This window comes from Marmota monax, unplaced genomic scaffold (assembly GCF_021218885.2).
Source record: "Marmota monax isolate L192 unplaced genomic scaffold, Marmota_monax_Labrador192_F-V1.1 WCK01_AAM20220418_F8-fsc00021, whole genome shotgun sequence".
NCBI classification, from domain to species: Eukaryota; Metazoa; Chordata; class Mammalia; order Rodentia; family Sciuridae; genus Marmota; species Marmota monax.
Window position 1 is genome coordinate 7,554,378 of NW_026695228.1, and position 24,990 is coordinate 7,579,367.

The window sequence follows — 24,990 nt, forward strand, 5'->3', positions numbered from 1 at the left end:
AACTCTAGCCAGGAAGCCTTATGTGTTTGCTGTTCAATGATAATGTAGGCTATGAAGAACATTTAGCCCTTTATCTGTCTCATCAAAAAGGAGCTGACTTGGGCTAGGGATGTAGTTCAGTGATAGGGTGCTTGCCTCGCATCCATGAAGTCCTGGGTTCAATCCCCAAAACCACACACACACACAAAAAATATATCATATATATTTAAAGTGTTTTTTTTTCCTTGAGATGTCTTCTTTGCTCCATATGTTTAGAAGTATTTTGTTTTTAATCTCCAAATATTTGGGTATTATCTAATATTGATTTTTAAATTTTGGTCCACGAATAAACTTTGTATGATTTTATTCTTAACATTAAATCTGATTATAGTTTTGACTTGTCACTTGTAGTTGACAGTTTCACTGCCTAATCCATTCTCTTTGCCACTCTGCTACTTTACCTCTGTTGGGGAGGTAAGGAAATTCATGGACCAGATGCCAAGTCATTGATGCAACCAATGGGTAAGTATGATGACAAGAGGTACAAGTAATGGATCCATTTACGGTGTGAACCTTAAAGGAGGTAGGGGTTAGATTCTATGTGCCAAATATGGAAAAACTCCAAGAAAGATCAGAATCAGTGAGACTGACATCAGATGACAAAGTGAACCAAGAGGAAGTGCGAGAGGAAGCAAACATCGGAATGTTGCAATTCCTGTGGGTAAGACTCTCTCAACCCAGCCTCTTTTAGAGTTGCTTCTCTGTTCTGTCATCTATATAGATATTGCATGTATTATCAATATCTTTACATATAATCAATCATTCACAGTCATCAGGTGGTGAGCAGGGTTCTAATCATAGCTGATTTTATTTTTATTTTTTGTGCTGTGTTAGGGATCAAACCCAGGGCCTCATGCTAGGTATGTCCTCTACCATGGAACTACATCTTCATCCCCTGAACTCATTTTAATGACCAAGTCACTCAACGATTATTTAAACAAAATCATTGTAACCACATTCACCATCTTGATAAAGTATACAGCTCACACTGTTGGGCAGCTGTCATCCCCATCCATCTCCAGGATACTTTCCACCATCCCAACCAGGAACTCTCTCCTCACTAAGTGAGTCTTCCACTTTCTTCTCAGCCCCTGGAACCCTTGACAACCACTGGTCTCTCTTCTGTCGCTATGACTTTGGCTACTACTCTTGGTACCTCATAAAATCAATCAAACAGCATTCAAATACTGTCAAAGGCACAGTACTGTCAACCAACCCTGAGGACATTCTTCTGGGTGGGTCTCCCCTGGTCACTTACTTCAGCTGACCTAGGGTAAACCTCACTGTAAGGAAACTCTCTGGCCTCTGGGACCTGCATGTCAGTTTTCTGAAATAAAAATCACCATTTCTTTCCATGAGAGCAAAATTGAAGAGACAAAGCTAGTATTGAAGTGAAACTTCAAAATAGAATAAGCTGTGGGAGACAATGAGTAGTGAGTTTGGGTTGAGTTGGGAATCAATGATGTGTTTTGAACACTTGGCATGTAAGTTCATGTGTTCAAAAATGAGAAAATTTATCCTAAAAACCACACAGTGAGAAGGGAGCTCTGGATTGTTCATTCTATTTAACAGCAGCATGAAAATTGATTCACTGCTTTTAACCCAGGCTGTATTACCACAGAGGATCTGTCTGTGGCAATTCCTCTGCTTTAGGGCAGGGTTGCTCAACCTGGGCATTACAGACATTTGAGGCAGATGATTCTTTGTTGTAGGTAGCTGTCCTGTATATCTTTGGCCTGTATGCACGAAAATGCTAGTAGCACCCCACATTAAAGTTGTGACAATCAAACATCTCCAGATATTGCCAAATGTCCTTCTGTGAGCAAAATCCACCGCCAGTTGATTCATGAGAAGAAAATATCATGCTTCTTGCTTCACTGAAGTAATCTAACTCTGAATCTAAGTCTCCACTCTGACCTAAACTTTGGTAATAATTAATGTTTTCAATTTGGCTTTAAACAAAAACTAGCAAAACTGATTTTTAAGCAACATTTTTAAAATTTTTTTTTAGTTGTAGATGGACACAGTATCTTTATATATTTTTATAGTGCTGAGTATTAGAACCAGTGCCGCATACATGTGAGGCAAGTGCTCTACCACTGAGCCACAACTCCAGCCCTTTAAACAATCTTTTGTACATGCTTCTGGTAAAGAACTGATTTACACTTAAAAAAAATATTTTTAGTTGTAGATGGACACAATACCTTTATTTTTATGTGATGCTGAGGATTGAACCCAGTGTCTCACACATGCTGGGCAAGTGCTCTACCTACTGAGCTACAACCCCAGACCCTGATTTACACTTTCTTAAGGAAAAAGAAATACTATTATATGTCTGATATTAACATTGAGTGAATACAAGGACTGGTCAGGATGGCTGACAAGAAGCAGCATCCCTCGAACTCTCCTGAGTACCAGGTCACTCCCTCCAGCACCAATACTACTGAAGATACATTAATGTATTTCTCCTATTATCAGATTCACAACTACATATTTACAGCATGCAGATTTTAGGGCTGTCAGATGCATAGTGGGTACTCAAATATTTAATAAGTGAATAAAGGAAATCAGAACCAAGTTAGCTGAGGCCAATATGTTTAAAAAAATGTAGCCTAACTTCACTTCTGGGGCTGGGGCTGTAGCTCAGTGGCAGAGTGCTTGCCTAGCATGTGTGAGGCACTGGCTTCAATCCTTAGTACCACATAAAAATAAACAAATAAAATAAAGGTATTCTGTCCATCTACAACTACAAATAAAATAAAGGCATTCTGTTCATCTATAACTACAAAAAAGAATTTAAAAACTTGAATTTTGAAGTTTTAAGATTATGTGATTTTTTTGGGAGTGGGTGGGTGTGGGGTTAGTACTAGGTATTGAACCCAGGGGCACTTTACATTCCCTCCCTTTTTATTGTTACTATGTAAAACTGAAGTGTTTGTAGCCAGGCATGGTGGTGCATGCCTGTAATTCCAGGGCTCAGGAGGCTGAGGCAGGAGGATCACAAGTTCAAGGCCAGCCTCAGCAACTAAGCAAGGCCCTAAACAACTTAGTGAGACCCTGTTGCAAACTAAAAAACAAAAATGGCTGGGGATGTGGCACAGTGGTGAAAAGGGCCCCTGAGTTTAATCCCCAGTACAAAAAAAAAAAAAAAGATGGGCTTGTATGGCATGTAGTCCCAGCTAGATACTTCGGAGGTTGAAGTGGGAAGCTCACTTAAGTCCAACCGTTCAAGACAAGTCTGGTCAACACAGTGAAACCCCATCTCAACGCCCCCCCCCCCACTCACTCCCCGTTCTCTCAAAAATAGCTGGGTATAGTGATATGGGTTTTTTGAGGCAGGATTGCTTAAGCCCAGGGTTTGAAGGCCAGCCTGGGCAACAATGGCAAGACCCTGTCTCAAACAAAGAAAAATCTGCAACAAAAAAGTTAACATGTGTATCCAAGAAAACTTGGGTATAGCATTTCTTCCAGTGGTTTTTATTGGAAGTTTATTAAACTGTTGAATTTGTGTTTTCAAACTGAGCATAGTACTTGGTGTCTCCCCAAGTGGTCGTCATTACACAGATTGGTTTTTATTTTGAAATAGGGTCGTGCTAAGTCACTGAAGCTGGCCTTGAATTTGCAGTCACTTCCAGCCTCCTGAGTCGCTAGGATCACGGGCTTGTGACACTCCGTATGGCCCAACTTGCCTTATTGCACTTATGAAAACAATGGTTCAAAGAATTCCACTGACAAGTCCTAATGCTTCCGGCTACTTCATACATCACTGCCTTGCTACTTGTTTCCCTTGGCTCTCCCCACTGTACCCCTCAATGTCTTCATGCTAACCACTTTTTCTAGGAAGCCTTCAATGATGACTTTATGTGTACCTTTTCTCCCCTCCCATCACAGTGCTCTTTTTCTATCATACCATGGATCACACTGTATTATTTTATACCCTTGAAGGTGTGGACATTGCATGGATGAAAGCAGGAAATTTGAAATACTGAAAATCTGATATAAATAAATCTTGCTTTATTTTCCTGTTCTATTTTAGATTACTATAATAAGAATAGCTTAGAAGCAGCAATTTAAGCAACTAGTACATCTTCAAACAATGGTTTTCTGTATTTAGCAATTTCATATTAAAGACTTCTAAAAAACTGCCTTGTATGAAATAATGGGAGATTTGCCAAAGATATAGCTATTTGCTATAAGAATATTCAGTGACTATCATCCATCCAAGGTTGTTCCATACATACAATGGAAAACTTTGCTGCCATTAGAACAAATGAAGATTATGATATATTCAAAAGTATCAAATACACTCATAAAAGAAACAAAATTTAATGTTTCCTTATAGTTTTCAGTATCAAAATAAAATTCCTATTCACAAAATGACAATAAATATTATCAAGTGGTGATTTTAGAGGTAATTTTTTCTTAAGCTTTTCATTATTTTCCAAATATTCTCCAATAAAGGAAATAACTTTTTATCAGGTGTATTATGGATTTTTTTTTTTTTAAGTTTTAGGTGGATTTAGGTAGACACAACATCTTTATTTTATTCTTTTTATGTGGTGCTGAGGATGAACCCAGTGCCTCATGCATGCCAGGCGAGCGCGCTACCACTTGAGCCACATCCCTAACCCAGGATCTTTTATATAGTTGCAAAACTGGACTAACTACAATAAAATGATCTGAAGTAATATAGAAAGATAAAACAATGTAAGGAAAAAACCCCATGTATTATTGGAATTATATGCTAATTTGCATTTCTATTGATTGTTAAGGTTATTCTAAACTAATAAATTATAAGACACACTTGATTTACAAGTAGATCTGGACTGGTAAGATTCTAGTGTTTTATTATATGACCTAATTTGATGTTGTAGTCATTTTGATCTTAAATTTGTAAAAATAAAATACAAAGGGGCACCACAGATTAACTCCAAATTGAAGCCCAGAATAAACAGGTTTCATATTCTGAAATAAATATATATGCGTGTATGTATATATATGTGTGTGTGTGTGTGTGTATACATTTTAATTTTTGAGAAGAGTTCTCACTATATTGCCCAGGCTGGCCTCCAAATATTGGGCTCAAGCAATCCTCCTGCCTCAGCTTCCCATGTAATAGCTGGGACTACAGGCACACACCACATGACAGCCTATAATATTCTTTTATTTATTTCTCAGCAGTGCAGTAAATAAATGATGCTGATAATTAGTTTGGAGGAGAAAGCAGGAGAAGAAAGAATTTAAACAGGTGCTTTTTATCACCATTCTTTAATAGCTGACATCTACGCATGTTTCTGGAATGAACAAGTAAAGGTATACTGCATGTAGTGATTTGAATAATCAATAACTTTCTTATAGTCTTATCAACTGGAATTATAGAATTTTATTCATTATTTATTTATTTAGCAGTACTGGGGATCAGACCCAAGGCTTTGTGCAAGTGCTCTATAACTGAGCCACATCCCCAGTCCTGAAATTATAGAGTTTTCAAGTTTATATACATTTACTTTCATTTAGTCACATTAAACCATACTTTTCCATTATGTAGTTCATTAATTTCTTGAGTGCCTGCTGTTAGATGCCAGGTACTTGATCTAATTTTTCAGTTAGTGTTATTATTTAGCTTAAGTCATTCTACTTAATTGTCAACAGTAAAAAGCAATACCCTAAAGCAGAGGTCAAAATTAAATCAATACTCTGATTCAAAATAATATTAAAATATGCCAAAGGTCATGGTACATAAAACACTACTGAGAAGAGTTCAATATTTAAAATGCCTTTTCTTCTTAAAGAAAGCCATAATATATATACACATGTGTAAATAGCTATGTACATTGGATCATGGTTGCTACTTTTCTCCTCAAGTGTACTTACAAAATTCTTGAGAACATCATTAATACAAGACCTTCTAAAATCAGAAAAACTCCACAATCTTTGTGACTTATTACACAGTAAGACAGAAAAACAGCTGTTATACATTATTAACTTTTTCAAGTATGTTATGTACAGTTTTATTGCCAGTATATGCACAACAGTAAGCATAGAACTATAAATACACAATGTAATTAACAGTAGAAAACAAAATTGTTACAGGTAAGGGGGAGAGGAGATAGAGAAATTATTTTGTTGCTGCTAAAACAGAAACAAAGGAAGGGAAAAGCCTATGACAAATCATCCATTTAGTTCTCTTGTCTTAAATTCTTTACATATATTTCTACACTTTTTTCATTTAAACAAAGTACAGATAACTGTAACAACAGCAAATTGCTTCCCTAGTAGCCATTTGCTTTTCCAGTCAAATTCACTTTATGTTAGGATTAAAAAAAAAAAAAAAAAGTCAAGATGAAAAATCATTAGTATCCTGGTTCCATATGATCTAATTTGGCCTTTCACCCAAACTGTTAATCTTAGAAAGTTGGCTGCACACAAAAAGAACAGGTTTAGAAAAAGGTGATTAAATTTTTTTTTGTTGTTGTTAAAAAGTAACAGAAAATCACCCTTTAAAAGTCTTCCAAAAGACATTACAGGCAGCAGCTCAGTTAAAGGTATTGGCCCTGAAGAGGTAGAGAATTTGCGCCCATTATACAAGATAGCCTTGGCACCATCTTCTCTCTCATCAGGATCATGTTTTCAAGTAATATAACTGCATGGTCAAAGGAAACCAGGTTCCACCGTTTAGGTGCTGGTCAACTCACATGTCTCAATAATTAGTTTGTTTATTAAATGAGAAACAGAATACAGTCAAAGACACACACGCACTTGATTTTTTTTGTCTGTTTCCATTATCAAGTTTATTCATAAGTGAATTTGATATTAATAAATACAAAAAAGCATCATTCACAACAAAGATAACCAAAAAACCCTGCAATAAAACCTTCTATTTTAATAATATCAAGAAAAAAACCAGGCAGATGATTTGGTGGAGCTTTCTTAAGGGATCATAGAGGGATGTGGTTTTAAATAAAGATGGCAAGATCAATAACCAACAAACATATCAGTTTTACAGAACTGGCTGATTCTGTAACATTTCTCTTTGAGGTCTTAGTTTTAAACTATAGACCACCCCAAAGAAGTTGCAACTAATGACATGTATCACCACCACACCAACAGAGTCTGGCTGAAGTTCAAATTAGTCTTGCTTTGTTTCACATCATTTTCAATATTTCTAGCATACGACATGATACAGAACAAAACGCAAAGAAGCAATAAAAATATTATTCTGCAATTGAATAAAATGTTTTAGACTGTTGAACTTTTAAAGCTTTAAGCATTCCTGTTTAACCAGCATTTAAAAAAATTTATACAATCGTAACACTGGCAAAGGTTAATGGGAAGACAAAGAAGTACAAACATGTGAAATGATGAATTAGATTTAAAAATTACTTTGTATTGATCAATTGATGTTAATACTGTTTCTTCTTGAATTTGGAATAACTATCATAAAAGTTACATGCAGATTGAGGATAGCCCTCTGTAACAGAAAATATAAAACAAAACAAAACAAAAAACTAAAACTGGGAAACAATGGTTATGTTTCATAAGGTGTATTTGAGAATTTCCTTTCATTGATGAGGGTAGTCTGTCTGTCCTTTCTTAGAGATTCCTGGTTACTTTGATGAACTTCACTAACTTTGTCCAGAAACATCAGTAGTGGGATCAGCTCCTCCAGAACCTGTTTGTGCACGTTTGATGTAAAGATTCAGTAGCTTCATCTGTGGATGCAAGTCAAAGTATGTCATTTGAGCAAGCAACTCTAAATTATGATATGATGTTCATTAAAATTATTATATACCTACATGTGAGCTTTGAAGGTCAGATTTTAGGATGGGTGTAATCATAATGCTTAATCTATTGCTGATAAAAATGTTGTAGTGATAACACAAAAAACATTTAACTTATAAGAAGTCACTATTAAAAAAAAAAAGAAGTCACCATTAAAACAAAAACAATTGGGCACAAGCTACATCATGTGCTAGCTGCTTTACATTACCTCTTTATTTTCACATTTTATAGATGAGGCAATCAAGATACAGAATGGATAAGTAAGTGCCTAAGGTCTTAGGGGTGGGTAAGAAGTGGGCCAGGACAGACACCTAGGCATTTGGCTCCAGGACCCAAGATCTCAGGCCACTATGCCACTGACATCCTAACAAGAATGTTTTGATGTCTCAATGTCATTTTGTAGTTTTTACCTATGTGAGATCAGGTTTATGTGAAATTTGTAATCAACACATATACAATTCTGTTATACTTTTTTCATCTAAAGTTATTTAAAAATGTTTTCCACCTATCTATTTACTTCATATGCAATATCCTTACTGGTTCTGATCAAGTTCTAAATTTTAATTGTTTAAAGTATGTGTGTATGTGTACCAGGGATTGAACTTCGGGGTGCTTTACAATGAAGCTACATCCCCAGACCTTTATATTTTTTGTTTTGAGATAGGGTTTCACTAAATTGCCAAGGCTGGCCTTGAACTTGTGATGATCCTCTTGCCTCGGCGTCCTGAGTAGGTGGGGTTTACACATGCCACTATGCTTTGCTCCTTTATATGTATTTTCATTCTGCCTTGGTATTAAAAAAAATATGACCATGGCAATGATAATCATTATGATTTTGGAAAACTGTAAATGAAGGTGAATGTATCTTGTTAGCTGGATCAAAACCCATAATTCAACTATCAGGGCTTATGCAGTGGAACAAGCCTATAATACCAGTGACTCAGGAGGCTAAGGCAAGAGAATCACAAGTTTGGTGACAGTCTTGGCAATTTAGTAAGAAACCCTGTCTTAAAAAGAAAAAAAGTGGGAACTGGAATGTAGGTCAGTGGTAAAGCACCCTGGGGTTCAATCTTGAGTACTGCAAAAACGACAAAAACAAAAATAAACAATCATGGTTTATTCTCAACCCCTAGAATTTATTCCAAAGTTCTGGTAGTACCAATAAAATGAGGAAAGCAAGCCTTATTTATTATTTTAAATCTTAAGGACTAATCATAAATTTTTATTTTTAAGATACCAAATCAGAGTTGCACATTAATGGGGTTCATAAGAATAAAGAGAGAAGATCAAATATTTGATTATTACAGTTCTTATGGGCAATTTAGAGAAACATTCAAAGTGTGCCACATTTTGGGAGATACGAAGTAATTCATGATATAACTACAACAATCTATTTATTCTTAAGTAGTTCTTAGGGAGAAAGATTTTGAGTAAGGGAATAGAAAAGGGGTTGGTTAGTGGTTATGAATAACCAGACTACATTGGCTTTTTCTTTTACAGCATTCTGTCAACAACCATACCAAACTGCTGACCTTACCTGAGTGACAGATGTTAGGAACAGAAACAGCTATGGGCAATGTGGTACTCAAAGTCGGATTTATTAAAAGCTGAGTAACAAATTTCCCCTTTCACACACATAAAACTGTTTTTTTTTTTTTTTGTGTGTGTGTGTGTGGTGGTGCTAGGGATTGAACCCAGGGTCTTGTGCATGCGAGGCAAGTACTATGCCAACTGAGCTAAATCCCCAGCTCCCAGAACTGAATTTTAAAGAATGCACTACCACTACCACTTTAAATCCATGCAGCACCACTTACTTTGCTGCCAGTGAGCTGACTGAGATGTGGTTTCAGTTCATCACCAATTACCGCATGAACAGCTACCAGGCAGAAGACGCAAGCTTTCCGAACACTGCTCTCCGAATTATCATAACCCTAGGGAGAGAGCCCATTGTTAGTACTCCTGAGGGATCTGAGAAAATACCTTTGCAACAGAAGATGCAACTCGAAAATGAGATCCCAAGAACACTGAGGCAAGAAAACTGATGACCTAAGTTACTTTTTCAACGTCTGCAGGCACAGATACAACCTTCTCTCCTCCCACTTCACTGTGCTCTACTCTACTCCTAGGTCTCATTATCATTATCTCATTTTTCTTGATAAGCTGCACTTCTCTGATTCTGAGGTTGCTTCTTTGCCACCAAAAGTCTCCAGATGAGCCTTAAAGAACTTAGCTTCAGGGCAGCCAACAGCCTCTCACTATCTAATAAAATATAAATTCCTTGGTTTGGCAGTCAAAGTAGTGTCCTATGATTCAAGCCTAATTATGTCTTACATCTGTCCCATCCCTGTCCCATCCCTTCTCAAATCCAGTTTATGTAAACTAATTCCCTTATGCTTTTTAAAAATTTGTTCTTTTTGGATACACATGTCAGTAGTGTGTTTTGACATAGATGGACATAATACCTTTATTTTATTTATCTTTATGTGGTGCCTTACACACACTTGGCAAGCACTCTACCACTGAGCTACAACTGCAGCCCCAATTTCCCATTCTCTTCGGGAGGGTACTGGGGTTTGAACTCAGGGGCACCCGACCACTGAGCCACATCCATAGCCCTATTTTGTATTCTATTTAGAGACAGGGTCTCACTGAGTTGCTTAGTGCCTTGCTTTTGCCGAGGCTGGCTTTGAACTCATGATCCTCTTGCCTCAGCCTCCTGGGAATGTGACTCAGTGGTTAAGTGACCCCTGGGTTCAATCCTTAGTACCAAAGAACCAAAAACAAAGAAAATCCTCTGCACAGAAAGGTTAAGTGGAGACCTGAGGATAAAAGTAAATTAAGAGTAAGGAAGGTGATAGAGACAGGGAAATATGCAGTGACCTCAAGAGACAGTTCAGTGCTTTCTATGAATGAAAAATTCATTATAGGAGCTCATAAAGTAGGAGGAAAAGTAGGAAGGAGCCAACTAAGAGAACTGCAGCAAGACATAAGGGCTCATTCTGTTCATGGGAATCTCTGAAGGGCTTTAAAGGAAGGGTGTCATGTTAGAGTTAATTCAGAAGGTTGTCGTTTTTTTGAGTACCGGGGATTGAATTTAGGGACAATCAACCACTGAGCCACATCCCCAGCCCTATTTTGTATTTTATTGAGAGACAGGGTCTCACTGAGTTGCTTAGCACCTCACTTTTGCTGAGGCTGGCTTTGAACTTGAAATCCTCCTGCCTCAGTCCCCCAGCTGCTGGAATTATAATTCTGTGCCACCTTGCCTGGCCCTTCATTAACTTTTTGAGAAACGGTCAAATTGCTTTTTATAACAGCTGCACTACTTTTCTTTTCAATCAGCAATTTATGAGGATCCCGATTTCTGCACATTCTCACCAATACTTATTTATTTTGTTTGATATAGTCATCCCAGTGGGTGTGAAGTCAGATCTCATTATGTTTTTTTTTTTTTTTTGGGGGGGGTACTGGGGATTGAACTCAGGGGACATCAGCCACATGCCCAGTTTTTTTTTTTTCCTTATATTTTATTTTGAGACAGGGTCTTGCTAAATTGCTAAGGCTTGCTTTGAACTCATGATCCTCCTATCTCAGCCTACTGAGCCACTGGGATTACAGGCATACGGCATCATGGATAGCTCATTATGGCTTTGATGCACATTTCTATAGCGAACATTTTTTTCATATGCTTGTTAGTAATTTGTCTATCTTTTGATAAAATGTCTATTCAAGTCTTTGCTCATTTAAAAACTGCTGTTAAGTTAGAACAGTTCTTTATATTCTGGATAGAAGACCCTTATTAAATACATAATTTGCAAAAATCCTTTCTCCAACTCTATGGGTTGTCTTCCTACTTTACTGATAATGTCCTATGATGCACAAACATTATTATTATTTTTGCAGTGCTTAACATCGAACTCAGGGCCTTGTGCATGCAAGACATCACTCTAATCCCTGAGCTACACTCCCATCCCTAAAATAGTTATTCATTTCAATGAAGTCCAATAGATCTTTTTTTCATTAGTGCCTTGGGTGTCATATCTAAGAATCCACTGCCATACCTAAAGTCAGAAAGATTTAACCCTGCTTTTTCCTAAGAGTTTTATAGTTTTAGACCTTATATTTATATTACTGACTCACTTGAGTTATTTATACATGGTATGTGGTCACTGAAGTCTCTTTGTTATCTCAGCAGTCAGTCAGTAACCTGACAGAGATTTCCTTAAATGCCTAGAGCCAAAACCAAACAAATATTCTCCCAGTTTTTGAAGATTGTCTCTGAGTTGGAGTATACACTCAATGCAAATGACATGATTTTGTACTTCTTTATGACTCAATAATTCTCCATTATGTAAACATACCCCATTTTTTTAAATCCATTCATCTGTTGCCAGATACCTGGCTGATTCCATAACTTGGCTATTGTGAATTGTGCCACCATAAACATGGGCGTGCACATATCTCTGAAGTATGCTGATTTTAACTCTTTTGGCTAAATACTGAGGAGTGGTATAGTTGGATCATATGGTAGTTCTATTTTTAGTATTCCCCTGTCCTCTGCCCCCTCATACTGGGGATCAAACCCAGGGGCACTTTGCTAGCAAGCTACATCTCCAGCCCTTTTTATTTTTTATTTTGAGACAGGGTCTCACTAAGTGGCTTAGGGCCTTGCTAAACTGCTGAGGCTGGCCTTGAACTTGCAATCCTCCTGCCTCAGTATCACAAGTTGCTGGGATTACAGACATGTCCCACCATGCCTATTTTTAGTTTTTTGAGGAATTTCCATACTGATTTCCATAGTGGCTATACCGATTAATATTCCCACCAACAGTATGTAAGGGCTCCTTTGTCCCTGCATTCTCACCAGCATTTATTACTTTTTTGTATTCTTGATGATAGTCATTTGGACTGGGGTGAAATGGACTTCCTTCTCTTTTTCCATTTTCACTCTTTAATCAGAACTCAGAGCTAAATTATAGTTTCAGGTTATTAAATGCACAAACTTAGTGATAAAACTATTAACAAAAAGCATTACATGAATTCTGAGAGTAAGTGGTTTTCTAGGTCAGGGGGTAGGAGAGAAAACAGGAACAAGATCTTCTCCAAAGGAGAAGGGAACCACATTACTCAGTGAGCCAACAAAGGGTTTTGGCTTTAACTCACTAAGGGCAAGAAGGAATGTCAGTCCTGATCTTCACCACAGCAAATCAGGAACTCCAATTTTTCAAACTAATTACAGACAAAAGAGAGAAAATAACTCCAAACTGACTGACTGGTCTGGATGACTAATGAAGTGTCCTATATTCATGAGTTGGTAAAAATCATTGGAGTGACTGTTGGAGAAGGGAGACTTTCATGTATTTTCAGTTGTTATAGTCTGGTAAGTGTTAGTCTTGCCAGACCACCTTGTGCCACCCCTTGAATACCACTGGTACACTTATACAACATGTCCGTCATGGTCCTGGCTGGTACTGTGTCAAGGTCATATTTTGCACCTCATGTTTTCTCAATAACAACATTAAATGCACTAGAAAACAGACCCAGAGAACCTAGAGTATTAGCCTAACGTACACATTGCCTAGTTAGTCATCATACATAAAACCTGTACATGGGCTGGGGCTGTAGCTCAGTGGCAGAGCACTTGCCTAGCATGTGTAAGGCACTGGGTTCGATCCTCAGTACCACATAAAAATAAACAAATAAAATAAAGGCATTCTGTTCATCTACAACTACAAAAAAACAAAAACAAAAACAAAAAAACCCCTGTACATATCTTGGTTTGGATCGGGCCATGTTCTGGGTTTCTTTCAGTCCTAGTTGAAGACCATTCACTACTCCAAATATAATTCCTGTCATGCAATATCCTTCAATGGTAAGAAAGGCTAGCTCAATTTTGTCCCAGGTCTTATTAGCTCCAGTTGGTAAAACTCATCTATACTGTGAACAAGATATCATGGGTCCACATTTAAAAAAGGAGACTAGAGAGTTCATACCAGTTAGCAGAATGCCAGCCAATCTGCATACAAGTAACCTTTGTCACTACTTCTCCTATTGCCTTCCATGGTGTCACAGCAAACTGCCATGGCCTTCCTGCCACCTCCTCAGGTTGAGGTCATATGCTTGGCTACTGCTCCACACTAAGTGTGGAGCATTCTTACTTCTTTTGAGAAGTGTCCGTGCACTTCATATGCACATTTACTGACTGGGTTGTTTTTTTCAGTGTTAATATTTTGAGTTCTTGATATATTTTGGATATTAATCCTTTGTCAGAAGAATAGTTGGCAAAGAATTTCTCTCATTTTGTAGGCTGTTTCATCACTCTGATTATGATTCCTTTGCTGTAGAGAGGCCTTTTGATGCCATCCCATTTGTTGATTATTGCTATTATATCCTGAGCTATTGGACACATATTCAGGAAGTCACTGCCTGTGCCTATGTCTTGAAGTGTTTCCCCTAAACTTTCTTCAAGCAGTTTCAAAGTTTTGGATCTTACATTTAGATCTTTGATCCATTTTGAGTTGATTTTTGGTACAGCATCATTTGTTAAGAGGTAGTCTTATCTGTAATGTATGTTTTTGGCACCTCTGTCAAGAACTGGATGGCTCCAGGGCAAGAGGATCCCAAATTCAAGGCCAGCCTTAGCAACTTAGCAGAACTCTGTCCCCCAAACAAACAAACAAACAAAGGACAATGGAATATAGCTCAGTGTTAAAGTACCTAACACCAAGAAAATCGGTGTTCATTTGTTGATATGGCTCTCTTACATATTTTTTAAAATATTTTTTTAGTTGTAGATGGACACAATATCTTTATTTTATTTTATTTTTTTTAATGTGGTGCTGAGGATCAAACCCAGTGCTTTCTACATCGAGGCAAGCACTCTACCACTGAGCTACAACCCCAGCCCTCTCTTGCATATTTTAAAATTGGGTATTGTGATACCTCCAGCATTATTTTTTTGTTTGTTTGTTTTTTGAAATAGGGATTGAACCCAGGGGTTCTTTGCCACTGAGCCTTTACCCCCAGCCTTTCTTATATTTTAAAGTTTGATAGGGTCTCACTAAATTCCTACCTCAGCTTCCCAAGTTGCAGGTACTACAGGCATGCACCATCATTCCTGGTCTCTATTATTACTTTTTGCTCAGGATTGTTTTGGTTATTTGGGGTCTTTCTTGCTTCCATATGAATTTTAAGATTGCTTTTTTCTAGTTCTGAGAAGAACGTCATTGGTATTTAAGTATGAATTTATTAAACCTATAGATTACTTTTATTCACATGGCCATTTTAACAATCATTAATTCTGCTGATCCATGACGTGAGAGGTCCTTTTGTCTAGTGTTTTCTTCAATTTCTTTCTTCATTGGTTTCTAATTTTCACTGCAGAGGTCATTTTCCTCCTTGGTTATCTCTTATCCCTAAGTATTTTAATTTTTTGAACGGTATTGCTTTTCTAATTATTCAATGTTGACTTTGTTTCCTGCTACTTTGCTGGATTTATTAGTTCTAAGTCTTTGGGAAGAATCTGTAGTATTTTTCTAAGTACAGAGTCATATATTTGTAAATAGGGATAATTTGATTTCTTCTTTATCTATGTTATTTGTACCCTGCCCCCTCTTTTTCTTACCCAAAAGTTCTGGCTAAAATTTCAAGGTCTATATTGAATCTAAATGATGAGAGTGGAAACCCTTGTCTTGCTCCTGATTACAGAGAAAATACTTTCAGTTAGTCTTTCCCCAATCAGTATGATGTTGGCTATGGGTCTGTCACATATAGCCTTTATTATGTTGAAATATGATGCTACTGAACCACATCTCCAGACCTTGTTATTTTTTATTTTGATAAAAGGTATTTCTAAGTTGCTTAGGGACTTAGTAAGTTGCTGAGGCTGGCTTTGAACTTGTGATCCTGCTTCAACTTCCCAAGTTGTTGAGACTACAGGCGTATGCTACCATGCCTGGACTTATTCATGCTTTTTACTAGCTTTTATTGTTTCCTACATTTACTCCTGTGTTTTCTTAAATTTAGGTTTAGGTTTTCATTTGCCTTGTATCTACATTTTTCTAGTGTACCTATATTTTAGATACCCTACAGGCTACTACTTCCTTCCTTTTTTGAAAGGGAGGCTAAGTACCTTTTCTGTGGGGCCTGACTCCACAACCCTTTTGTTATTTACATGTAAGTGGAATGGGATTATGTATATTCTATATTTTAAGAGAAGTCTTCTATGTAGGGGTTGGAGTGCTGTTATAAAATCTTTTTGTGCATTACTACTGTAGAACTGCCTCTTCTTATTTCCTAAAGGTATTAAAAATATGGCCTTTCTATGAAGCTATATCAGCCATAGTATTGGTATGATACTCAGTTTAGCTTCTACTTCAAGGAGATTTTTTTGTAGGTGAGGAGCTCTTTCTGGAAGATAATTTATTTCTTTTCATTTAAATTCATTTAGTTCTTGTTCTCTCTCTCTCCTTCCCTTGTCTTTCTCTTCCACCCCTTCTTTCTCCCTTTTTTTTCTTTTGGTGATACTGGGGGAATGAACCCAGGGCTCTCTATCACTGAGCTACATTCCCAGTCCTTTTATTTTTAGATAGGGTCTTGCTAAGTTGTTCATGCTGACCTTGAACTTGCAACTTTCCTGCCTCAGCCTGTGAGTACCTGGGATTATAGGTGTGCACCACCATACCCAGCTACTTTGCAAAGTATTTCAAAGAGCCCTGAGGATTCAGAACATCCCAGCATAATCTTCCCTGTCTGCATTTATGCTTCCACCATAACTTTTACTCAGATAGCACTCTGAGAATGGGGACCTCTATTTTAGAGGCAAGAATTTATGTGATTCTCTGGCTCCAGGGTCATAAAAGTTAACTTTTGGATTTTCTTCAGACTCTTCTAAACTATTAGGATCCAGAGGAACCCACCGGTGGTGATGGTTTGGCTCTCCCTGCTTGCTTATATTTTGGGGTTCACTAAGATATCTTTTCCTAATTGTGTCAAAGATGTTTTCATGTTTTTTTATATACAATCCTAGGTCTCAGTGAGATGATTTTTTTGGTCAAAAAATTTAGAGACCTTCAGAAACTATATTATTATTGTCTCTTGCCTCTCTTTGTTCTTGCCCTAATACCCAGAAAGCTTCAATATTAATGGTTTATGGGAAAAAAAGCTAAAATTTAAATTTATTTGAGTTCTTCTGCTTTTTCAGATAGGTTCCCAATAATCATGTATACTATAAGATTTTTGCACCAAGCTGATCAGCAAAAATAAGATATTTACAATCACAGTTACAAGAACCTTTTGCTAGTATTCTCAGTTATTCATCCTATAAATATTTATTCAGTAGTCATAATATTTATGAAATATATATACTACATAAACTCTGTGCTTAGTAACAAAACATAGATAAAAAATAAAGAGATCTGAATTTTATTTTATTAAGTAATAAGTTCAGGACAAGGCCACAAATATAATATTATAGATGTACAAAGAAATGAATGATTAATTTTCTTTAGGATTCTTTTTTTTGGTACCAGGGATTGAACCCAGGGGTGTTAACCACGGAGCCACGTCTCCAGCCCTTTAAAATATTTTATTAGAAACAGAGTCTTGCTAAGTTGCTTAGGACCTCGCTAAATTGGTGAGGCTGGGTTTGAATTTGGACTCCTTCTTCCTCAGCCTCCTGAGTCACTGGGATTACAGGCTGAGCCACCGCACCCGGCTTAGGACAGTTTTTAATATACTTTATGTAATACTAGCCAGCAATTAAAATTACATTGTAAAATATTATTCTTTGGGTAGAAAAAGTTCACAATATATAGCTAAGTTAAAGCAGATTATAAAATATTATCCTACTTTTGCTAAAGTGCTTATATACATGGGGATGTGTACATACAGACAAAAAGATATAATATCTATGACTGTAAATTAGTATAACTACTTTGGAGAGAAATCGGGCAACATCTAGAAATTCTGTTTTTAGATATACACATGTAAGTAGAAGAAGATATTATGAGGAAGTTCACTGTATATTGATGCTAATAAAAAAAAAGGAAACAATCCAAACAGTCATCAACAGATGGACAGATAAACAAATGTAGTATGTTATTCAGCCATAAAAAGACAGGAAATTCTGATACATGTTATAACATGGATGAACCCTGAAAACATGTTAAATGAAAGAAGCCAGAGAGTAAAAAAAAAAAAAACATTTAATTTCACATATAAAGAAATCTAGAATAGGTAAATTTTAGAGACAGAAAGTAGAAGAGAGATTACTGTGGGCTTGGAGGGAGGGAGGAATGGGATGTTATTACTTCATGGATATGGTGTTTTGGTTTGGGATGAAGTAGTAGTTCTGAATATGGACAGTACTGGTGGTTATACAAATGTGAGAATGTATTTAATGCCATTAAATCATATATTTAAAAATGGTTGGGCAGTGAATTTCATGTTATGTATATGTTACCACATCCATACCACCCACTTACTGAGACAACCCTAGTTATGGAAAGACTGTCCTGAACATCACAGGCAGCAGGAAGGCTTGGTCATGCCACTAGCGCTGCTTGGAAAGTGCCTCAAATAGCTCACAAATGTACCATACCTTGTTCTTTCAAGCTTTGCTGCTTACCTGTATTAAGCCTGGCATAATCTCTGGCAAAAGTAGGTTAAGAGTTTCCTTGGATACTCTCTCTATCACTTTTGTTTGCATTTTGATTGCAGCCAGATTAATTGGGTAATCTGCAGTCTGGATGATAGGACAAAGCACTTTGATGCACTGCTCTGGACTAATGGAAGTAGCCAATACTGATGCAGCTTCCTCAGCAGATCTCACCACCTAAAACAAAGAGGAAATTAAACCGGGAAGTAATTTTTAAAATCTTGTAATATGCCCCAGAAGTATAAACTTTAGGAATATTTACTAAGTCATGATATTTGAGGTTTACTGTAAAAATACTGTAGTAAACAAACATAAGTGAGGGTAAATATAAACAGAGTAGCAAATGGCAATAACTGTTGAAGCTGGATGACAAATGCACTGGGCTTTATTTCACCATTCTCCCTCCCTCTGTGTCCTTTTACTCTTGGATAAAGCAGTGCTTATTTTTTATCTACTTTTTGAGAAAGAGTCTATGTTACATTGCCCAGGCTGGTCTGGAACTTGAGGGCTCCAATGATCCTCCCACTTCAGCCTCCTGAGCAGCTGGGACTACAGGTGTGTACCACCATGCCTGGCTAGAGTAGTTTTTAAACTGTACTAGTCTTGCTAGGGTGTGGAGGCTCTATTTACCTAGACTGCAATGTGAATGAAGTTCCCTGTATTGGCCACAGTGAGGTCCTACTCATTATTTAATTACCTCAACTGCTGAGTTCTAGAAGTACTTTACACATTACAACTCTTAGTCCCTTATTAGATACATGGTCTGCAAAAATTCTTTTTGGTACCAAGGATTAATTAAACTCAACGGTGCTTGACCACTGAGTCACATCCCCAGCCTCCTTTTTATATTTTATTTAGAGACGGGGTCTTGCTGAGTTGCTAAGTGCTTCGCTAAAATGCTAAGTAGCTTTGAACTCTGATCCTCCTGCCTCAGCCTCCAGAACCAATGGGATTACAGGCATGCACCACCAAGCCTGGCCTGATAGTGTTTTTTGAAGCACTAAAAAGTTTAAATTTTGATAAAATCCAATTTAACTGTTTTTTTTTTTCCACTGGTTTCTTCCGCATTTGGCATTATATCTAGAAACTACTGCCTAATCCAATATAACAGAAATTCAGACCTCCACTTTCTCTGAGAATTTTATAGTTTTAACTCTTGCATTTACATTTGATTCATTAGCTTTGAAAACAAAATCAGATAAAGTACTTCTCAGAACTGTCCCATATTAGGTGAAAAGGCCATAATATTATCATAATTCATATAATAGAAAAGAATATATGCTTGCATCTTCCCCCAGGGCTGGGGACTGAACCTAAGCTCTTGCACATGATGGGCAAACATTCAACCATTGAGTTATAAGCCTAGCCCATAGGCCTATATCTTAATCATGTATTACTTTGAATATAAAAAGGAAACAATTAATAAGGGTACTTTTAATGCAAAGTTTACATGGTTCATGCAATAAAATGCGAATAAAATCATAATTTAACTGTCAGATAACTTACTTCTTTTATATATATGTATATTTTAGTTATAGATGGACATGATACCTTTATTTTATTTATTTTTATGTGGTGCTGAGGATTGAACCCACTGAGCCATTATCCCAGTCCATAACTTACTTCTTTATGAGGATCTTTGTGTGCTTCCAACGTTTTCATGACAGTCAGTTCTGCATAGTTTTTAAATCTTGCTGGTTGATGCCTTAATATTTCTCTTAAAACCTTTAATGCCAAAGCCCTGATTGTAGGCTAAGAAGAAACATTTAATGTTTTTAATATTTTATGTGATAGTGATAGACAATCTTTAACATTTTTTTTTTTTTTTTGTACTGGGAATTGAACACAAGGGCACTTTACCACTGACCCACATCCCCAACCCTTTTTATATTTTTTATTTAGAGACAGGTTGTTGCTAAGTTGCTCAGGGCCTTGCTAAATTGCTGAGGTTGGCCTCAAACTTATGATTTTCCTATCTCAGCCTCCTGAGTTTCTGGCATTACAGGCATATGCCACCATACCTGGAAACATTTTCAATTTCTACAACTTCCGTACTTAATTTTGGGGAAACAAAATCTGTAGATATCTGCATGAAGTATGTAGCATTTTACATAATTTTAGAATATATAATGGAAAATTCACATCATGCTTTTTATATTTGTAAAAAAAATATCATTCTAATATAGGAAATTTTACTTCTGAACAAGTAATTCATATTTGCAAAATTAATCTGTACTTTCTTACAAGAATTCAGTCTGTAATCTTTCATTTTTACTATTGTCAACTGTTCAAAACTGTTGAGCTCCTTGGTTTAGAATAAAAAGTAATTTATGCTAAAAGTTTCACACAGAGGAAGGCAGCCGAATAGACTCATCCTCCCAATTTCTGAACATGTGTAGTATCTGACTAATAGGCAATCTAAAAAGAGACAGGTAGGACAGACAGACAGGTTTATATATTCTGTCACTTACCTCTTTATCACCAAGGGTTTCAAGCAATAAAAGCAATATTGTTTTGAAGTGTTCATCCCAAACACTGAAAGATTCTTCCTGTGTCAGTTTCATGAGTTCATAGAGGGCAATTTTTCTTTCTTCTACACGTTCATTGTGGTTGGAGAGTTCCTTTAACAACTCTGCAACTAGGTCAGAATGGTCTAGGGAAAGATCTATCAAAAGAACATAATATTAATTTTTTAATAGCTCACTTTCACAAGAATGGGGGTGACAATTTTATAATATGAAACCCAGATATAATCAATGTTGGTTGTAAAAAAAAAAAAATTAAGTAATTTTCTAACCCTAACCCTAACCCCAAACAGCAATGTTATTTAAACACTTTTTATAATAAAAACACTTGAAAGAACAGTGTAATGAACTCCCATATACTCATTATCCAGATTTAATAATTACCATGATCTTACTATTCTTATTTCTTTCTCCCCTCCTTTCTCCTGAAGTAAATCCAAACATGTCTCTTCCTTTTACTTCAGTACGCAAGTCTATAATGTCAGGCCAAGAGGCTTTCTATGTTGGGTATTTTATTTTTAGTGATTCTAATAATGATCACTGGATTTAAATGGTGACAACTTGATCCTATCATTTTAAAGTCCCTCCCCCCCCTCCATCAACATCAACCTTTTAATGGTCTGCACCTGAGCAACAGTCACTGTGCAGACCATTAATTAAAAGGTTGATGTTGGGGGGGGGGGGACTTTAAAATGATGGGGATCAAGTGTCACCATTTAAAATGGTAATTATCTAATCGTAATATTCCTTCCATAGACTAGAATTTCTCCACAGAGAGTAACTTTATTAACTAGAGCTATTTTGATTACAGTGAAATACAATTTGATAGAAAAAAGAATAAATGCTTAATATATTTTTCTTCAAGTTTCAAAGTAAAGAGTTGAAATCAATGATTTCCTAGGAGTTTTGATTTGCTTTTGCTTAAGTATGAACTCATGGATTTCATGAGTGTTAAAGTAATCAGAATAGTGCTTTGAATCATTTTTTAAAAATTTTTATTTTATTTTATTTTTCAGTTGTAGATGGGGACACAATACCTTTATTTTGTTTACTTAATTGTATATGGTGCAAAGGATCGAACCCAGTGCCTCACACATGCTAGGCAAGTGCTCTACCACTGAGCCACAACTCCAGCCCCATTTTTTAAGAAAATCTAAAGATTGCACTAGAACACTGGAAAGTACCAGAGTTCCTCCTTAATTACTTTAACTGCAGGACCCAGGCAGTGGCTTGAGCTTATGTCACAGACTCACTTGTTTCCTAACTCCTCTGGAATAAAATCACCACAGAGCATGCCACACACCAATATTACAATACTGCTGACTTAAGAAGAACTACGGCATTAGGATAAATAAACACATTCATAAATCCCACAAAAATCACCCTAGAAACTTTAAGTTATCAGGTCTGGGGATATAGCTCAGTTTGTAGAGTGCCTGCCTTGCATGCACAAGGCCCTAGGTTCAATCCCCAGCACCACCAAAAAAAAAAAAAAAAAAAAGTAAGTTTAAGTTATCAAACTCTCACAGGTGTCAGAGGATTATTAATGCAATTCACAAGAAAATGCTTTTGAAAGGAAGACTTTTCCATGAAAGGATGTTTATAATTGCTCAAAGCAGACTGCTAGAAATTACTTGATATGTAGAAGTCTGGACAGACTATTGAAAGGAAAATAGTTTCCACCAGAGAAACCGCATAAGTTATTTGTTACCAAACTGAACTATTTATATCACACCAAATGCCATAATCTTAAGATAATAAATTTTTTGGCTGGGGTTGTAGCTCAATGGTAGAGTACTTACCCAGCACATGTGAGGCACTGGGTTTGATCCTCAGCACCACATAAAAAAATAAAATAAAATAAAGGTATATAAAAAAGATACTAAATTTTTCCTTTTCTGACACAGTAGGGCACTGGGGTCAAGTGCAAAGAACACAGGTTTTGTGGTTCACCAAACCTCTGCCTCTTACCCTCCAGTATGGGTGGGACACGTAGTTATTTATGTTGAGGATGATTTCTCATTAGTAAAATGGGAAAATAGCATCCACCTCCTGGGGTTAGGGTTAGGAGTTGGGCCTGGAATATAGTAAACATACTAATATTAATTTTCCATGTATTCTTCTGACAGATATTGGCACATCTACAATGCTGGTAGTATTTTTGTGAATAAAATGAAAATATACAATAAATGAAGACAAGTGCTATATGAAGCTTGGAACAACCACTTCTGTGGTTTAACTGAGGGCTTATGCATCTTCAGAAGGTAATTACAGAACTTAAAATGGTGGCCTATGTTTCAGAAGTTAGTCAAGCATTATACTGTGAGTAGTAATGTTCTTGAGATAAGAAAATATCTACCTAATGTTTCAGTTATATAGTTTCCAAAGAAGTCTTTTGACAAATGGAAAATATGATCTTTAGAAACAGACATGAGAATTAGACAATAAGAGGGTAATCTTACTGAGGTATCATAAATTTGGCTTTGTGATGTTTGTGATATAGTGACTTGACATGAGAAGTTGGACATGATTCCCCAACTTCATTAGTGATCAAGGAAATACAAATGAAGAAAAAACAAATAAAGATTTTTTTATTAATCAAAATTATAAACCACCAGGCATGAAGTCATAGATTCCTGAGCAGAGTAAGGATAAAGTACAGGTTTGCAGAGCCCAAGTAGTTAAGACGCTCGTTGTGCATATGGAGTGGCAATTTGGTGTGAGTTGTTGGAGCCCAAGTGTAATGACACTGGCATCCACGGCTTTGGGTGAGGGTAGAATGGCAGAGGCCAGAAGGATGAGGAGTTCATCTATATAAGTGAGGATGTGTATTGGAGATGAAGACTGGGTACATACAGGAGGACTGACCAAACCATATTTACTTAAAGATAACGGAAGGTAGGTTTCTTCCTGTCAGAAAAGGGGCTATCAGTATGGAAAAGAAAGAAATTAGAATTCATACCATAATGCTACAATGGAACTGAAGCTCTTGGCGTAAACATATGGCTGTTGATAGATATTCCAAGAAACAGAGAAGTTAATGTATATATATATTCCCTAGGTATGGCCACTGAGAGGTTTGGAGAATAGTGATGTCCCATTAGCAGAGAGTATACTAGTACTCAAACCCTAGACTTTAAACATTGCTTTTCATTAAAAGCAACAATGTATCTTCTGAGAAATGACTGATTCCAGATTAAAGCTGTAGCAATACAACATTTGTTATGACAGAATGCAAGGATGGGGACATGTGAACAAAGAACACCAAAAGCCAGCTTAAATGGGGTCTTGCTGCTCATATTAAGGACCAATTGAACATCAAAATAAATAACAACAGTTACAAATTAAAACCTACTGAGGGGCTGGGATTGTGGCTCAGAGGAAGAGCACTTGCCTCGCATGCGCGACTCACTGGGTTTGATCCTCAGCACCACATAAAAATAAAGAAATTGTGTCCACCTATAACTAAAAAATAATTGTTAAAAAAAACCTCTACCAAATATAACAGGAAACTCTAAGTACATATAGTAATCAATAAGTACACACAAAATTCTTTTATTTATTTATTTATTTTTGGTGGGGATGGGGATTGAACCCAGGGCCTCATGCATGCCAAGAAAAAATTCCTTTTTTTCTTTCTTTCTTTTCTTGCTACTGGGGATTGAATTCAGGGGAACTCAAAACACTGTGCCACATCCCCAGTCCTATTTTGTATTTTATTTACAGATAGGGTCTTATTGAGTTGCTTAGTGCCTCGCTTTTGCTGAGGTTGGCTTTAAACTTGTGATCCTCTTGCATTAGCCTCCCCTGCTGTTGGGATTACAGGCGTGAGCCACTGCACCCAGCTCAGGCAAAGGTTCTTAAATAAATAAAATTTTAATTTAATGAAGTGCAGGGATATTTACATTGAGTATTTTCTGATAAAACAGCTCTTGATTAAAAGAGAAAAAGTAACTTCACAGTGAAGAAGCCTGTTAAACACTGCTG

At 36.6% G+C, this 24,990-nt stretch overlaps 1 protein-coding gene across 50 annotated transcripts in view; it reads right to left on the reverse strand.

The window, feature by feature from the left end:
* Positions 1 to 4,033: 4,033 nt before the first annotated feature.
* Clasp2 (cytoplasmic linker associated protein 2) overlaps positions 4,034 to 24,990 on the reverse strand; it is a 201,755-nt gene continuing 180,798 nt past the window's right edge. For 49 of the 50 annotated variants that reach the window (XM_058576652.1, XM_058576640.1, XM_058576641.1 and 46 more), the window contains 5 exons: positions 20,950 to 21,143; positions 20,102 to 20,230; positions 18,449 to 18,655; positions 9,636 to 9,752; positions 4,034 to 7,751 (listed from right to left, as the gene is read on the reverse strand). In XM_058576652.1, the coding sequence (XP_058432635.1) occupies positions 7,665 to 7,751; positions 9,636 to 9,752; positions 18,449 to 18,655; positions 20,102 to 20,230; positions 20,950 to 21,143 (734 nt within the window). In that variant the 3' untranslated portion in view covers positions 4,034 to 7,664. The remainder of the gene's footprint in view (positions 7,752 to 9,635; positions 9,753 to 18,448; positions 18,656 to 20,101; positions 20,231 to 20,949; positions 21,144 to 24,990) is intronic. The other variant, XM_058576658.1, reaches the window with a different exon arrangement.